This window comes from Halyomorpha halys, unplaced genomic scaffold (assembly GCF_000696795.3).
Source record: "Halyomorpha halys isolate HHAL.00 unplaced genomic scaffold, Hhal_1.1 Scaffold940.1, whole genome shotgun sequence".
NCBI lineage: Eukaryota > Metazoa > Arthropoda > Insecta > Hemiptera > Pentatomidae > Halyomorpha > Halyomorpha halys.
The window spans coordinates 768,955-788,471 of NW_027114279.1; the positions used below are offsets into that span (position 1 = coordinate 768,955).

General features: G+C 28.6%; 1 protein-coding gene across 5 annotated transcripts in view; it reads right to left on the reverse strand.

The window, feature by feature from the left end:
- Positions 1–19,260, reverse strand: part of MEP-1 — a 52,782-nt gene extending 33,522 nt beyond the window's left edge. The window contains exons 1-7 of one of the 5 annotated variants that reach the window (XR_010844529.1): positions 18,803–19,260; positions 18,441–18,535; positions 16,084–18,368; positions 15,366–15,624; positions 11,248–11,336; positions 5,810–5,881; positions 1,273–1,461 (exon numbers count right to left, since the gene is read on the reverse strand). Coding sequence is in view for 3 of the 5 variants with exons in the window: in XM_067051484.1 (XP_066907585.1) it covers positions 1,273–1,461; positions 5,810–5,881; positions 11,248–11,336; positions 15,366–15,624; positions 16,084–18,368; positions 18,441–18,519 (2,973 nt within the window). In the remaining 2 variants the exon portion in view is untranslated. The remainder of the gene's footprint in view (positions 1–1,272; positions 1,462–5,809; positions 5,882–11,247; positions 11,337–15,365; positions 15,625–16,083; positions 18,369–18,440; positions 18,536–18,802) is intronic. The other 4 variants (XR_010844528.1, XM_067051484.1, XM_014431049.3 and 1 more) reach the window with 4 other exon arrangements.
- Positions 19,261–19,517: the final 257 nt, after the last annotated feature.

Here is a 19,517-nt window from a genome sequence, read left to right on the forward strand (position 1 = left end):
GTAGTTCAAAGGTACAACATCATTTAAAAAATTATACTCAGCAGCAAACAAAACTAATCACAATATTTTTGATGCAGTTAAGAGCGGAGATAGAGTCCCAAATTATCACAGAGAAAGGAGATTACTTGAGGACTAGCAATGATAAACAATTTTATTCACAGAAGAGTCTTGCTTTGTCAAGAGGGAGTTTGGTTAATAGTTGGACAAAAAGAGACTAACAGTTTTTGACTGACCAGCAGGATTTCCCGAAACGAATTCAATGAAGGATTTATGAGTTAATTTATAGATACGTGTTAAACATCAACATCCTCCTTCTAGTAACTTAAATGAACTTTAATGTGATAGAATTAACAGTAGTAAAAGAGTAGTTTCTTATTTTGATTATTTATAATATATTTGTATGTCATCGTTAATAAAAATGATTTGTACATGGTAGAATTTATTTTAAAATCTATAAAGAAACTACTGCCTAACACGTATATTTAACAAAAATTGTTTTTACTATATTTATAGAGAAAAATCTGAGTATCCAGTTTTTTCTCCCCTCCCCCATTTATTGAATAATAACAGTATTAATTTAACAGGAATCGTAATAACAACTAGTAATCATTAATGTTCATAATAAGAATTAAGAGAGGTTCATTCATTTCTTCTGTTATTATTTACTTAACAAACTTTACTTACTTAACTTTAAAGTTTTATTTTATTTTATATAAGTTTTTCAGTGTACTTTTTTATAAAATTAATTAAAATTTTCCAAAGCAGCTTTGAATTTATTAGGATAAGTTATATAAGACAGTTGAATCCTAGGGTGGAATAATGTTGAATGTTGGAATTTTTTATTAGGTGGATTTTCATTTCATTGTTTATTTAAAAAATGCTATATATGACACAAAGGACATCAATAAGTCAAGACATTTGGCCTGTCCTAACAAATTGAAAATAGTAATAAACAATATTATTCCAGCCCATGATTAAATTATCATTGGTTTTTATTCTGATATTATTTCATCAAAATTTTTGCACCATCAAATTCAGTTCAATATTCTTGAACTGCCATGAATTTTAAGAATTTAAAGTTGTTCAATGATATACCTGACATTGAAAATGATATGAGTGACAGTTCAAGACATAGATAAGACATAACGCACAAAAAAAAAAAATTAATAATTTGATACAATCAACAAAATTATGACAGATAACTGTTCATATTTATAATGCCTTAAACATAGAACAGCTGAAAAGATTAATGACTGATAAAATATATTATACCTTTATATAACCGTCACATATTTCACAGATAACAAATGTCGTTTTGACAGACCCTGGTGGGCGACCAGGTTTAGCCAATGCGGAAGTCGCTGTAGTAGCACCTTGTTGCCTTGGCAGAGGAGTAATTGAAATGGATGGTTGCTGTAACAGCTTAGCTGTAGCACCAGCAGCAGCAACCGCAGCTGGGTTCTAAATGAAAATTAATAAATAAATAGCATTACAGAAGTAAAACATTAAGGTTAATAACAAAAATTAAAACTTTATTGATTTATATCCATACACTTAAGCAAATAGCAATGCTAGGAGCTCACAATGTAGAACAAAATATAAGATATTAAAATATCAGCATATGCTAACAAATGCAAAATAAGGGATCACTTATTTAAATCTATAAATAGGAAAATATTCTTTAAATATTGATGTACTTTAAACTAGTATAAAGCTGGACAGCAAATAAAGTTTATTTAAATGAAAATGACATAAATATAAAAATATCAATAGGCAAAAACCTGTAATATGAAAATGTTATTTTTCTTCTTATTAAATAGACACTCCAAAGGCATACATGCTGCCATATTTTTTGGGGTTAGTGCCAAGCAAAGCTAGATTGATGAATTTACACATGTACAAATGAAAAAAAAAAAAAAAAATAGTCATTTTATTTTGTTAGGTGAAAATAATAGCAAATCATAATCTACCTTTATTATTAATATTTCTTGAGCATTGTTATGAGGAAAACAATGGACAATTATTATTTTAAATTTGAAAAAGTCTAATTAAGAATATAATGTTAAAAGATTTTTTCAAAAGTATAAAATTGCTTAACAACAATTAGTTTATTTCTGAAAATATAATAAGCTAAATTTACCATTTCAGAAAGATTTCTCTTTAAATTTACGAACATAAATCATTTGAAAATTTTCGATAAGGTAAATATCTTTACTTTTTACAAATCCGATATTGTTTTGAAAAAAAAAAAAAAAAAATTATAGCCCCAATCATTACCGAAGGTCAGGTCAGTAGTATTGGAAAAAAATATTGTTTTAAGAACTTTTAGCGATTTCTCTGTTCAATAATGAACAAACCTTATACCAACGAATTTCAAAGATTAAAAAAATATTTTTTAATACATTAGAATCATAAAAAACAAACTTTGAGGATACAAAGTAGTTCTTTATAGTTACAAGTCCAGTTTGATTAAGGCTGTACAAAGTTAAAATTTATGGCAGAGCCATGCAATAAATATTTATCTTCTCACTCTGACTGGACTTTGTTGGTAGGTAACCAGTATATATTTCCCAGAATGTTTTTATTTTCAATTCTTTTCTTTTTCTCCCATTTATATTTCTTCCCAGATCTTATAACTTTATGAATGAAGAACAAATTGTTCAAATCATTTCAATCAAATTAGTGTTTTGTTCTCTGTTATACTTTTATTGTTAAGATAACAGACTAACAACAAAATTATCTTGGAATACCAAAAATAGAGATTGGATTAAATTTTAAAAAAGGGAAACCTTAATATTGGTGAAAAAAAAAAAAAAAACTGTTTGAGTTAATATTAACTTATGGGATCGAATGCTATTGCTATGGCGCCAGAAACAAATGTCATTTATCAAAATCAAAATCTCTGAAATAGAACTTTAAAAATGAAAATGCCCATAAGTAATAAAGCAGAAAATCTGTATATTCTACATATACAAAGTTATAAGAAAACAGTTATTCACAAAATGTAAGAAAAAAATAAATCAAACCATCATAAAACAATTAAATTTTTTGATGTTCATTGATCAAATAACTGTCAGTCATTTTTTTTTCTCTGCTAATAATACTCTCTGAATGACCTGAATATATATATTTTTTTAGCCAAGTTTATTTCGTACTCCTTAGGTTCTTTTGTGAATTAATCAGCTTAATTATTATTAATTTATTGGCTTACTAATACTAATGAATTATTATAAATAATATTATTTGCATCATTAGTTGTATTTCATTACTATATTTTGTAGAAGTTTATATAATATTATTTCATAATTAGTTGTCTATTTTATAAATTAGCTATATTTTAGTTGTTATTAAATCATTAGTTGTACTTTTGGAAATCATTTTAAGATGTATAGTTTTAGGTTATAAGTCGTTGCAGCCTCTGCATGTCCAAATGATTAAAAATGTTACATTATTTTGTCACTGACCAATAGATATTACATGGGGTCAAAGTACAATTGTTATACTTTGCTGAATAAAAAAACTAAACATCACATTTCAATCTTATCCAATATTAAGAGCCTATTTTAGAAGTTTGAATTAAGGAATGTTGACTGAAAATTTATAATGAATACATATAGATAAAAAAAAATGTGAAAAGCCACATCATCCGATGTTAGCTGCATGTAATGGTAGTGAACAATGGATATAAACATGTATAAATGAAACAGTAGAGCGCAATACTAAGTCATAACAATGGTACAAAATTTAAAAAGACAAATAAAAATTAAAATAGATATGTTTATATTTTAAATACTTATAGTATAATAATCAAGAAAAAAACTATATTAAAAAATTATAGGCTGAGAATTCATTTATCTGGATTGTGTCACATGAAATATCAATTTTGGGAGAAACACAATAAAATATATATGAATGCAATAACAATCTATTAATCATTACGAATGAATAGCAATTAATTAACTCTAATTAACAATTCTGAGAATAAGAAGCCTTTAACTTAAATGAAAAAGTAAAATTTACCTTCTATATCTTGTATAAAAGGCTTACTTGAAATAATTCATAAAATAATGCAACCATATTTTACTAATGTTATCCTAAAAAACTGACATTTCATGTAACATGGCCAAGTATAGGTTAAAGAAAAATAGAGTTTTCAAAGTATTAAGACTAAGGTTAAAAAAAAAAAAAACTATTATTATACTAAACATACTGTTTTGACCAAAACTATACAGATAAAAAAATACAACAATAACTTTCATGAAAATAAATAATTAACTTAAAATTCAAAATAAATTTAACTACAAAAATAATAAAATGTTAAGTAAAACTAAATAATACTTGGCAACCTCAGTTTGTTTCAACATAATATATTACAAGGGGAAAAAAAATCTGATAACATAAAATAAAAAATAATTAAAAACACAAAATACCAAAAAACGTAATTAACATCAATTTTAAATATAAAGAAAATGACAAAAATGATGCAAACCTGACGTCACATTAACATCAATATTATTATTTCATGAATGTAAAAAGCTTGTAAATTTAGAGCACCATTCTAGATTGAATAGCAATCATTCATGCATAAAAAGAACAATCAGTTAACTTAAAGCGATAATGCTTGTATTAATCTTTGCCGATGACACATAACAAATACAAAGTTTATAAATTAGATAGGTATTTTTAAATATTCATTTTTTAATACTATCATTCTAACCATATATTATTAGTGCTGTAAATAAAAATAATGCTCCTTAAAGATTCATTTAAGGATCTGTAAGTGGATTTCAGTGAAGTTATTAAAACAGAAAAAGAAAACTACTATTTATTATCTACAAATGGCATCAAACATATGATTTTCAACCTAATTTCTTTTCAGTGTTCTAAAGCAACCCCAAAAGGAGGCAAAGGGTGAGAAAAATATTTAATAGAATAAAAGTGAAAAATAGTACAGTAGTCTCTTAAAACCTCTTTGGATGTATCATTGGGTGGTTTTGCTAATAAACTAGAAAACATATTGAATTCTTTTAAGCCTTTCCAGATATGAATACGAAATAACCAAGTTGAAGAGAGGTAATAAAAAAAAAATGGAGCAACAAAATAAAAACATATACATCATTTATTTTTTTAAATCATTGTAAAAGAAAATTTAATTTGCTAATTACATTTCTAAGCTTCAAAAAGTCAAACAATTAAACCCCTTCACTGAAACCAATGCAATGAGAAGTTTCACATTACCAACAGAATGAAGTCAGCAATGCACGTGACATTAAATTAAATGCGCAGATAAAAACTTTTAGACAAAAAAAAAGAAAGAAGAAATAATATGAAAGAGTATATGGCTACTATCTAATAAAAACTTGCTTACAACTTTTTCTTTGCAGAAATACAGCAACTATTAAACATAACATAAAAACATTAATTTACGAAAAAAGCAATGTAAAACAAAATATTGTAATATTTAAAGAATAATTTTATAATTTTTTGAAACTCTATCAGCTCTTTTTCATAAATACAACTCAATATAAATAATATCCCCAATGAGGTCTTTCCCTACCCATTGTTAATTATCATAACTTCACCTTCGTTGCATTATAATCCTCCATTAAATGTAATTTTTAAGTAGCAAACAGCACATAAAAACAAAAATGTCAATACCAATAATTAGAAAACATTGAACAAATCCAATCATACAAATAACTAAACAGTAATTATTAAAAAATAAAAAAACTGCATGCATTAATGTGTTAAGGAGGTTGTGTGCAGAAATGTAAACAATAAATGACAGAATGTTCTATGTTTTTGGTACCTGCGAGTAGGAGCCTGCATTTGATACAAGAGCAATAGGCAGTGGAAGGGGCAAACCAGACGCATTGTCAACCTACACCAACACACAATACACGACCACATCGAAAAACAACCGGAATAAGACGACTAATTTTATAAAAAGATAATTATAATAAACAGATATTAATAACTCTTATAGACTAATCATAAGAAGTATGAGAAAAACATATCTCATAAATGGGAGCAATACAGTGATAAAAGGCTTAGTATGTTAATACAAAAATTTAGCTGCTGCACATAAATCCACAGGTTTATAAGAATATATATACAATATTAGCTCATCCACCTATTATAATTAATTGTGAAATACCTTAAAGCAAGCTTAAGAACTAATTGACCAATGTCATTCTTTTTCAAGGCCCAAAATAAGGCTGGGTTAATACAGTGCGAGTAGCTTTTTCTAGCAAATTAACAGTTATTGCTAATGCCAACTTCCATCATTAGCAGTTGGTTTCACTCTGCTGAGTAATCATGAACTCCCATGGAAGAGAGTGAGCTGGTAGAACAAAAACTGGTTTCAAACCAACAAAAAAAGAAGGAAGAGCTATATCATGATGTATAAAGCAGGATTGAGACTGAACTCCAAGCAATTTGGTTTTCTTTAGAATAAAATTGCTCTGAAAATTCTATGTAATAGCATATCTACGAGGTAAGGTATTCTAGGAAAAGAGAGGCTAGAAATTCTTTTATTACCTTGCTTAGAGAAGATAATATCGTTCTGAATATGATTTTGCATATTAAAATTTATAATAGAAGTATGAGGTCATAAATGAAGGATTTTTATTATAATAAGCACCTAAATACATTTAATGTAATTTTTTTTGTTAGTGAATTTATTTTTATATATCATTATTAATTAAAATATAAGAAAGGAAAATAAAACTTATACAAAATTAATAAATGATATAATTAATAAAATAACGAAATTAAACTTCTGTCATAATTTTCATTTAATTAAGTATATAACATCTGATTAAATTCCATTACAATGAGCCAATTTTAATAACAGTATTAGGTGCAAAAAATAGAGTATTGCAGGCATCTTTGGCTGATCAAAGATGCAAGATAAGTAATTGATTCTTATTGGTAAGTAGATATGGGATGAATTTATAGTAAACCAGTTTATCTAGAAAGTATTTGTAGAATTTCTTCTTAGGCATCAATCATATCAAGCAAGCAATGGTAACTGTCAATGTTGACATACTATGTGTTTCCTAAAAAAATGACATTCATCTTCCTGTTGAGCAAAGAGGTTTTGGTTTTTTCTAAAACTTAATAAATTTAATGTTGTCCTGACCCATCTTGCCAACATTTTTGATAAATTTTACTATAAAAAATAAACACTTTCTACAGGAGATCTTGATATAACACTGGTAGAGAGAAGTAAGCTTTTGTGCATTGTAAAAAGCAAGGCGAATAGGCTGTAAAAGAGATATTACAAGTGACACCCATGTCAACTAATGTTCTCCAGCTATCTTCTGATATTACTAGCTAGCTAGCTCGCACTGTTCATCCTCCCTTAAAATGATATAGGACTGAATGAGGAACGTTCATTAATTAATTCAGTCATGCATCAACAGTTTCCAATGGTTAATAGTTTTTAAGGACCAGAGTTCCAATCAGGTTGTGACAGATAAAAGTTACTGAAGACATGAGTGAACCCTGTGGGTTCATGAGCCCTCCTGGGTTCACTCATCCTCATAAATTTGGGAAAAATCTGAAGGTCGGGTGTCATTTTGACCAAATCACCTCCTTGCACAACCGTTAGTCTAGTAACGGTACTCCCTTAGAAAGTACTGCACCCCTGACCCTTCATGGGTTGTAGTGGTACAGATTTATTTATTTTTAGTTTAACAGTATAATCAAAATGTATTGATTAAGTAAAGTAAAAATAAAAAATCAGGACGGTAAATCATTTCGCATATTATTAATTTTGGATAATGGCAAAGGATAATCTTCTTGCTACATAGAATTTAATGCTACTTACATGGAAAAATTAACAAACAGTACCAAAGTTTTTCTTTAAAAATACAAATAATTTATGTGCATTTAATAATCAAGTTTTTAAAGAATTTTATAATTCCACACTAAGCATTTTAACCTGTTCATCAATAAAACTAACAGATTTATAAAACTAAAATTGACTTTGTATGTTAACTATTATGAACGCAATCCTAATAATTCTGTTTCCACACTACTCCAATATTTAAGTAATAAAATATTACTAAATTAAAAAAAAAATACAATTAAATACATTTTAATAAATACTAATTAATGCTTCAGAAGTTTACATGAAATCATTAAAACTAACATTAAATGGGTTGTTCATTATATAATAAGTATCATTGGATCAATATATTTGATCTAATAGAAAAATTGATAAAAGAAGAGGGTAAAAATGTTTATGTTTTTTGAAATGTTCCACATATAAATTATGTAATCCAATAAAACTATAATTTACCCACAATGAATCCTGTAAAATGAAAAAAAAAAAAAAATCCAATAGAGCACAATTGTTTTTTTATGAGGTAGAGAATTAAGAAGTTAAATTCTTTAATCATAATTAAATTATTCACATGCAATAACATAAAAAACTAAAGTGTATAATTTTTTTATTTACACTTTCTTTTTCATTTTAAATTAATAAAAAAACTTTTTGTGAATAATGTTATCCCCTTATGAAAAAAAAAAGAACAAAAATATTGGTAACTTGGAGGAGAATAGAGCAAAACCTGACTGATTATCGTAACATAAAATCTTAGAAGGTCATTATTTTATTTAGTTCAGGTCCACTACTTTGTTTTATCTTTTAACAAAACAAATAGAGTGTAGTTCAATTATATAATTAAAAATAGAAAGTAACTGAGTTTTTAAAACGTCAATACCTGCAGACGAATTGATTGATTTCCAATATCAATGCCTTTCTATACATGCACACAACACTCACGCACACATTTTGGTTTTTCTACTTTACAATATACCATACAATACTAAAACTAAAAACCAAAACAAGGCATTTATAAAGAGTTCATAACTATACTAACTAATTGTAAGTATCGCACACCACCATCTTACATATGAAAAGATTAAATTTTAAAAACACTCAAAATAACACTGATCCTAAATTGTAGTTTATTCTCATTCATTGTCTTACACTTTATTCACTTATTAGCGAATGAACGATAACCCTTCTTTTTCAAAAGAACAATTATAGAACTATCTCAACTAGGATAAGTTGAGAGCTATTATTCTTCATTTCAAGTCTCTTTTAGTGAAGATGAGTCTTTAATTAATTTACAACAAATAAAATACAAGATAGTTGAAGATCTTCAGCACTTTTCTAGGTCACTTTTGAATTAATTAGTTTTTCAAGAATAGCAGTTAACTTTTTTTAAAACTTATCAATAAGATTTGCCTTATTTATGCTAATTCCTCAGAGAATTGAAATGTTCTTGAATCACTTTTTTCACAGACGAGGAGGTAAAATTAGGTTGAAGTAATAATATCAACATTTTGCGTTGCATGAATTAAACAGTAAACAAATTAAATTTAATACAGAATCTGTTCCAGTCATTTGTAGCATAAAAAATTAAATATATTAACACTAATAAGTAATAATTAGACAATTAAATATTAATAATGTTAACAAGTTGTAACATTTGAATACATAAAATTTACATAACTTTTAAAATCTTTTTTAACTCTAATGGTTTCAAAGCATACATGATCACACTAAAAATAAGAATAAAACTTTACTTAAAAACGTAACACAGCTATTTCCATTAAAAGGATTCTCCGAGATATATTAAATTATATTTACTAACTATGACATATTTATTATTTAATACAAAATAACAATTATTTTTAGAATATAATTTGATTTAAAAACCAAATTTAATTAGTATCCCCATGAAATAAAAAACAAAAAAAAACAACAACACTTAAAACACTGGTTTCCAATTAGAATAGGTTCCAATGACAACTTTTGACTGTCAGGAATTGTATAGGTTTTTCCTTCCCAAAACCCGTGTATGCTCTGTACAGTTCTTGAGAGTCAAAAGTAGTTGTTGGAACAAACCTAATAATAAATATAAAATACAATAATAATAATAAAAGATAAGTGTCAACACATTAACTTGGTTAAAATTCATAACCCATAACAATAGTGCATATAAAATATTCCTTCACTATCATTTTCCTCAGCTTCTTTAATACTATTACTATACTTATATAATTACTTTTATCAGCTTTTTTCCACTTCAGATTATTTTAAAAATAAACAACACATGTCTGCAATATTTACAGTTTTTTATTATTTTTTTTTATATTGTTAGGTACATTATGCACTACATTGTTTCAAAAATCATTGGGTATAAAAAACGTTTATTTTAATTTTAGTATAAAATCTACATATTTAAATTATTCTTTGAAATATAGCACATCTCTGGTAATGACCTTAACACATCTTTCAACCAAAAAGTTGATTTTGGCGGTGAAATCAGTTCTTGATTTGAGACAAGAAACTTCTCATATCCTGAATTAACCTCCTTGTTTTTAATAAAATGCATTTTAAAAACTGTCCCATTGACCAGATAAGACCAAAGTTAGAAATGTTAAGGATTCTAGAGCAAATCCCAAAAATTTCCATTTTTTTTTTTTTTTTAATGTCCTGCTGAAAAACTCCAGTTTACCAAAGCAGGATAGTCCTCTTTGAAAACTATTAGTTGTTTAAAGTAAAATTATCATTATTATTATATATAATTTTTTTTTCAAAGAGAGAATAGCTGCGATGTTTTAATATAAAACTTCAAAACGGGAAAAACAAAAGATTTCTGAATTTTAAAAGATTATCGAACACAAATAGCATCCTATTTCACATTAATTTAAGAGTTTAAACCTCAAATAAAATGCACCTGAATATAAGAATATCTTAAAGTGTCTTTAAACACATCTTGGATTGTTTAAAATTATATACACATTATTTATGGGAAAAAAACTGTTAAAAGATAATAAGCATTATAGTATCCTAGTAAAAAAAAAATTAATCTTAATATTATGTGTAAGGCTATTCTAATCAAACTATTTACATTTATATTTTTTAAAATAATAACAAATACTTAATAGGACAGACCCACCTAAGCAGTATACAGCAGGGTTTAATAAGAAATTTACAGTGAAATGTAATACCTTATAAGACTAAAAATGCATTCCCCACAAACATTTCAAATAATATAAATATAAATATATTTAAAATTCAACTATATTTATTATTAAAAATCATTCACAAATTTTTCTTGTAATTATAATTCCTACAGTAGATAGAATAGCACTTGATATTACAGATAATAGTAATGAGAAAATATAACTAAGCAAATCCCTGAAATATAGTGAAGAAATTACCTGGTATAAGGGATTAGCAGCCATCGGATAGCTTGATGGTAAAAGGACTTGTGGCTGGGCATTCGAACCAGATGGCCTGAACACGACACCTGTTGAAATATAACAGATTAGCAATAATGAAAGATTTTATGAATAGTAACAAATTTTAATATTTGTAAGAAAAATCAATTCTATTTCAGTAGTGGATCATTCCTAAAATGAACAGTGAACTATACATAGGACTTTGGACACATATCAGTAACTAACGCCATTTGATGCAGATCATGTATTTTTTTTTTTTTATTCACCTTAATGCACTGCAGCCTTTGAGGACTACTGAGTGCCTGTGGATTACGGTCCTATTATTCTATTGAGAATTTCTCATCCACTAAGGACAGACATCCATTGCATATTTCGTAAATTAGTAACCAGAAATCATAATCAATGAACAACAGACCAATTGAGCTCTAAACATTTTAGGATGGCAGTGTCCTGATTTGTAGGCATGACTTTCGAGTTTATACGTTTGCTGCCTGAATATTAATATAACTTTAGCTTAAGCTCAGAATGAAAATTGGATATAAAGGAAGAAAAAACATGGTCGGGCCAGCCCGAGCTACTTCCTTCTGAACTGTTGAATATAGGCTCAAGTTTCTTTAGAATGGTTCAGAATTTTATATGCCTTACTAGAAAGGAAAACTGTATCAGGCCTAATTCACACTAAAGAAACATAACCTCCTTGCAATATTTCCAATTTTTAACAATGACTATAGATTATTATTAAAAAATTAATGGATGTCATCTAATTGGCTCCTGCTAACACAAACCCCTTTCTTTAACCATTAGATGAATAAAACAGACACCTATAATTTATATTAAGTTGTCATAAGTGCAACTACAGGCGGTTATCAAACTTTCATCAGGTTCTGTTTTTTGGAGGTTGACTTAAGTCGCGTCCTATTCAACAAAACCATTTATATAAACAAATAAAATCATAGTTTATTAAGTCTTTCAAGTAATGAGCAATTAATTTCAAAAGCATTATCATGCTAATCGATTTTTTTAATGGATTTAATTGATTATGAAATTCAATTATTTTTTCAAACAATGTAAGATGGTTCCAGATAATAAATTGGTTAACAACATAACTCTGAAACCAGTTAAAACGTGGACTGCTTGTAATACTGATGTAATTAATGTTTTCAGTAATTTTTAAAGCTTTGGATGACAACCCTCAATATCTACTCCTTCAATAAATTATCAAGGGAATGCTTGTCAAAGAAGATAGGTTACGTAAGTTCAATGGGATTTAAACCAAGTGATGCATGAACAACTTTTCAAAAAACATTGGGTAACTTACTCAATACAATATTCTGATAATATTTCCGAAGTTACATCCGGAATAACTACAGACACAATATTTTAACCTGCAAAATATCAGTTGACAATTAAACTTTAACTGCAGGCTGGTTTTTCTTATGTTTGAAATCACAATTCTTGGTTTAGACTAGTAGTGTGTTTTATTATTTTAAATTGGTTAGTTATATTGTTTCAAGTTCAAATAATTTCTTAGTAAGATTTAAGTCTTATCGTTAATTTAATTCAGGAGCCCCCAACGTTGTGCCCACAGTCAGATTTGTGGTTAGTTGACATAACCTGTGCCAGCAATCACCACAGGAAGCAATAACTGTTCAAATAAGAATTAGAGTTATTGATGTTTGATGTTTAAACGAGTTTCAATGAAATTTGTTTTTAATCAAATAGCATTTAAAATTTATGATAACCCTAGTAATATTGCATTAAACCTATCTCATATCTAGTTATATACGCCCAAGTACATCTCTAATTTTATTCTTTTTAATTATTTTTTTATTTGAAATAAAAAAATTATGAATCAAGTAAAATATAATCTAATTCACCACATCATCCTATAAAATGTAATGGTTAAGATTACTATACTGACTTCAGAGCATTTATATTTCTTATTAAATAAGATTAATCTCGTAAATTTCTTTAGCATTATTTATAGCTAATAGTATTTACAAAATGAATACTATTAGCATTAAAACAATGTCCAATAACAAGAGAAAACAGAATTTGTGCCCTCATTTTCCAGATAACCCAAAAAAAAGTTGAGCCCTCCTGTTTTAGTTAGAGCATTGGTTTTATTATTGGAATTGTATGATAAGTTCATTACATTTTTGAATTATAAGCTTGAAATTATTTAATACAAAAGATATTTAGCACTAACTTATTTTATTATTCTAGATTTTTGTTCGAACTTTTTTTTTTTTTTTTTTTGCGTACCCCCCTTACGATTGATCAATAGAAAAATCCACTAGTATTCATTAGTTTTAAGCTTAATAATAAAGTGAGAATAAAAAAACTTAAATTTCATTATTATTTTTTTTAGCATGGAAATAGGAATTAAATTGATGACTTGTTTGATTGTTGTGATGACTTGTTTCATACCAAATATCTTTGAATTTATCAAACATGAATTTCATTTCAATCGAAACACATGTGAGGAAATGTTTTGGAAATGACATTAGAACAGTCCTTATGAGAATCCAATAGGATAGGGTGCGGATGGCCTCTAAGTTGCCAAACTGAAACCAGGAGCTAATTAGATTTTTTTTTGATTTTTTTTTTTTTTTAGCAAATGTTATCATTCAATAAATAATTATCCAAAAAATGGATCTGACACGATCTTATACCTTCAGTTTGTGTGATGGGTAATTTCTAAAAACATTTAGGATATATTATCAACTGTCAAACTATGACAATCTATAAATCTATAAATTCACAATTACAATCTAAAAATAAGTATGTTATACCTATTATTTCCAAATTTTTTCTTCAATCAAAATAAACTAATTGATATCAAATATCTACAACATGAGATACTTTACAGATGCATTATTTGAAGTAATTTAGGTATGTTAATCAAGTAGTAAAGGGGGGAAGTTAAATTTTAAACACTTCAATTACTTTAGTGTGGTTAAAAAATATTACCAGTTTAAGTATTTGATTTTACTGGTGATTAAAAGATGTAAGTAATGATAGGATAATTATCACAAGAAAAGTTTGTTTCTTGTAAGGCGAACAAAAAGTTCTACTACAAACATATAGCTCACAAGTTAAAATTATAATAAGTTACAAAGATCAACGCCAACATATAAAAAAAAAAAGTTTAATGTGATTCCTCAATTCAATACATAAAATGCTAATATATAAATAATTTCATCATAGTTACAATATTTACTACTTTAAAATGATTATGAAATATAGTTTTTTAAACTGATATACCTTGATAAAAATTTTAAACAAATAAAATCTGTTTTTATATTTAATGTTCAAGAATAAATTTTATAATTTTTAATAATAATCAAATTATATTTGATTAGCTTAAGAATAAAATCTACCGACGCCATGTTTGAAACATGTTTGTCAAGAAAAATACTTTTGTGCTTGATAAAGTGGAAGTAGTTTATGGAATATGATAAAATTAATACTTGAACATTATTACACTAATCCCCAATTTTTCTCCGAATATGGGCCAAATTGAACGAGCCATGTCTGAAATACAGACGTGTCAAGGAAAATACATTTGTACAGGTGTGAGTGAAAGTAGGAAACAGAATCTGTCAAAATTGATAAGGAACCAGCTCGATACAACCCAGATAATTCCATCAAAATCAGATCAACAGATCGATTAATTATGCCCTAAAACAAATTTGATTACAGACAAATATAGGAATTAATTTATTCGATCCTTGATTTCTAAAACATAAATGGGGCGAACAAGACCTCGAGAACAATTTATTTTTTTCATTTCATGTTTGAATAAAAAAGCTTCCTTACCTTTGATATAGAGGAAGCAAAAAGACAAAATCAGTTTTGTTGTCAACAATTCCACTCTCAGAAAGTGCCAAGCAGAAATAAATATTTTATGTTTATAAAATAATTTGCCTTACAGTTGCTATCTGATTCGATAACTTTAATTGAAAAGATAACTATGATAAGAATTAATTATTCTTTAGTTAATAAAATTTCATGATTGATAACTATTGTTTCCACATAAAATATCAACTAGAAACTCATTAAAAACAAAACACAGTTTGAAATCTGTTACAAACCTGGTCGTATTGCGGAGAGTGTTTTGGCATGATGCCTAGCATCCCCGCCGACAGACCGGTTGACATATATTGGTGGCCTCCCTCTGCCCCTAGGAAGAAGGGAATGTCCCGCCGAGGGGGAGGGTAATCTCCCCCCAACAGGCGGGGCAACCCCCCTGGGGGCAATGGAGGGCTGGTAAGCACCCAGACCAAGTCCAGCAGCTCTAGGACCTCGAACCCTTGGAATTTTAGCAGGCGGCTCCCAATCTAATGTAGGCTCCTGAAAATTTCTATGTTAGTAACACTTAATAATTATAAAACATTACGAGTGATACATATGATGAATATATATGAATAAGTTCGGAGTAAAAAAGGTTATAATCCAGAACATTAAAAAAAGTTTTCATTTACATAACAAAAGTATGATTTTGTTAAGGAATTTCCACCAAGTTAATCAGTAAAATATAGAAATTATACAAAAACCATAGCTTTGGATATGCACATTGCTGATAATGTGACTAAAGTTTTAATAAAACCAAGAAAGTAATAGAAAAGGTTTTGATATATAAAATAACATTCCAAATTTCTAATGCAGTTCTATGAATCAACAGCTTCATTTTTGAATTTACAAAAACAAACCATAAATTTTAAATAGATTCAATAATGGTCATAGGATATTAAATGTACATAGGAAACGGTAAAAGTTGAAAAATTCTTGATTTAACAAACATGCTAATACCTGGTTCCTTTCTGGTTTATATTTCTTTGCACATGAGAGTAGATGCCGACTGAGTTTTCCTTTTTGGTTGTCTTCAAATGGACAATTGGGACACTGATGAAAAGCAGGCGCTCTTTCTAACCTTCCTCTAACATTATGCTCTGCTTCCATATGAAAAAGAATATCATGAGGACTTCGAACTTCCATAGTACAAAAGTTACATCTATAAACATAATTTCTCATATGAGGAGTTTCTAAGTGATGTGCCATTACAAGAGCAGATTCAGTTTTAAAATTACATAATTTACACTTCTTCAAATCTAATTTGTAAGGTTCGTTGTTTTCTTTACTAAATTCAAGAGTCTTGGTTAGTGAGGAGATTGCCATATGAACCTCTAAAGGACAATTTTCTCCTTCTTTATCTCGTTTTCGTTTTTGATTTCGTAACAAATCTGATTGAACATGTTCTTGAACTAAATTAACACCTATTTGCATGAAAAACTTTCCAAGAGGTCCATCAAAATATGATTCACTCTTTTTCTTAGTTTCATGAAGCATTTCAACACCATCACTATCTTTTCGGCTGGATGAATCACTATCTTTCCCTTCTTCATCTGTCTCTGTATCACTTTTACATTCCTTTTCATCTTTTGGAATACTCTTTTCATCATTATCTGTAGGTACAATTTCTGGTTCAGCATCATTTTTTTTAGTTTGATCATCTGCATCTAATACTGTCTCATTTTCTGGTTTTGAATCTCCTTCAACAGAAACATCAGACTGGGCTTTAGATAGTTCACCTTTTTCATCTTCTTTTTCAACTGACATCTTTTCATCAGGTTTATCAGTTGATACTTTATCATCAGCTTTATCTTCCTTTTTCTCTTTCTCCTCTTTCCTTCTCCTCCTCTCCTCTTTTTCATGTTCTTTAATAGCTTTTTCAAGATCTTTTACATATTCTTTTAATGCTGTCACAGGGGGCTTTTCATAAACATAAGGGACAATAAACGATGGAGCCTCAACAACAAACATATCATCAGTTAATGAAGGCAATACAGCTGGTTTAGGCTGTGCAGGAGGAGGAGGAGGTGCTTGCTGGGGTACTGGTGTTGCAGTCACAACAGACTTTGAAGGCTGTTTCACAAATGCTGCTGGGACAGGTAACATTGAAAATCCAGAAGATGACCTGCCAGAAGGGGTTATACTCATCTGAGGGAGTGTTGCTTGGCCAACAGGAACAGCACCCTTACCAGAAAGAATTGAATTGGTATCAATAATAACTAGGGTTGGTTCCTTCTTGGCTCCTCGAGGTTGTTTGCTACCAGCAGCTATTTCAACTAATTTCTTAGTGTCATTGACCACAATAGTAGTTTTCTTAGGAGTCTTTTTTCCAACATCAGCTAATGGATCAGTGAGGATTACTTCCTCGACTTCATCGTCAGATTTTTTATCCAATTCCTCAATAAAAATATCTTTGTCAGCATAAGATTTAGTTTTATTTAGATTACGAGAGCTCCGGCGTGGAGGCACACTTGGTGGGGTTGGAGGGGGTTTTTCTTTCTTTTTTTTCGATGGAGTTTTTTCAGGGGAAATTTCAATAACAGAGTCTTCATCATCAGGTCCTTTTTCAGGTGTTTTATATGATAAGTCTTCAGCTTCTTTGTCGTCCTTATCACCAGAATGAACACTTATTTCATCTTTAGGTTCTTCCTCTTTACGAATTGGAGTACTTTTCATTGGTGTTTTAACTAAAGTAATTTCAAGAGATCCATGGGAGCTTAATTTAGCTAAGTCTTCCATATCTTTGCTTGTAGTCGATTCTGACATTGTCCTCTCTTCTGCAGTAATTTTAACTTCTTCGTCATAAACTGTATTGTCTTCTTGCACATCACCACTTTCAAAATCCTTAGCACCCTCAGTTTCACTGATTGCTAAAGGATCAACAGATTCTGAATTTTCGTTTCTTTCTATTGCACTAACACTATCCTCATCAGAAACATCCGACACACTAAGTTTTTTAACGGAATTATAACTATCACTGTCAACAATGGGTGATTTAACATCTCCATTAACATCACTAGCATCCATTGGTTCATCATCGTGCATAATTTCACTATCTACATCCATGTTATCTACTCCATTTTCTTGTGAAGGCACTAATTCAACAGTTACTTCACCATTAGTGTGTGCTTCTGAAGAAGCTTCTTCCTCCTCTTCTTCTTCATCCTCTTCCCGATATGAATCGTCATATGGAGAAGGTATAGGAAACCGTGATCCATTGATATCCCCATTAAGTTTTAGAGGATCTAGAACATAAAAGGATTCCATTAGTATTCACTTAAGGTAAGTTATAACTAAATACATGTTTGTATACAGACCTTCAGTAGGAACCTCTCCCTGAACTTGTTTATAAAATGATTCAGATGGTTCATTTTCTTCAGGCTCTGTTTCCATCATTTTTCTTGCTTTAATCCTGCACAAAAATAATCATAATTAATGAACATTTAAACATGTGTAAACTATGTTCTGATATGAAGCAGTCAAAACATCATAAAATAATTAATGAAATATATAAATAATATCAACAAAGGATGTCATTAACGAATCTAATGTAATTTATTATAATTTATAATTATGAGCAAAATTATTAAAAGAAAAATTCAAAATGGCTGTCCTACTTCTAATAGGCTTACCAGAAAAGCCCAATTTGTAAATATTAACTTCATGCAAAGAAACATACCTAAAAACACATCCTCTTAACTTCAAATGTTTAACAACTTATGGAGGCGATTTATTTTCTAATTAAAACAACAAAATGTAGGGAGGAGATGCTTTATAATAAATGGGTAACCTTAAAGATGTACAGGCTAAGTCGTACACAAACGATTCACTAAACACTCAAAACATATAAAATAGAAAAACAAACATGAAACTCATACGTCGAAGTTATTACACTGCCTTAATTTCAAATAATTATTGACTAATATTAACGAACTATACGAACTACGACAATAAATAAGTTTTAACACGGACGAAACAGAGTACGCGCAGTGCCATTTTGTAGTTGCAAGTTCGCCGATAGGGAGCGCCTCGATCGAGAAGAAAGGACCCTAAAGAAACTCAAATTATGTTGAAATTTTAGATTTAAAATATATGTACCAAGCAGAGGTATGGGGATCAGGATATGATTTCATTAAATTTTAAACGTATTAAAAAAATTATTGTTTAGAGACATATTAACGGACAATACTAAAAATTCGAACTTCTCCCGCCAGAATACGATTTTGTAGAATCCAACTTGGAGAGGCCGGGTAGCGAAAGGAGTGAAAAAAGAAAACCCGAAATGCCTTATCAGAAAGTAATGGGTAATTGATATGATATAATAAAGAATTATGTTAGTTTTCAATTAAACTCTAAAAACAAATTCTGTCAGAAAAAAATGTTAGAAAATTAAA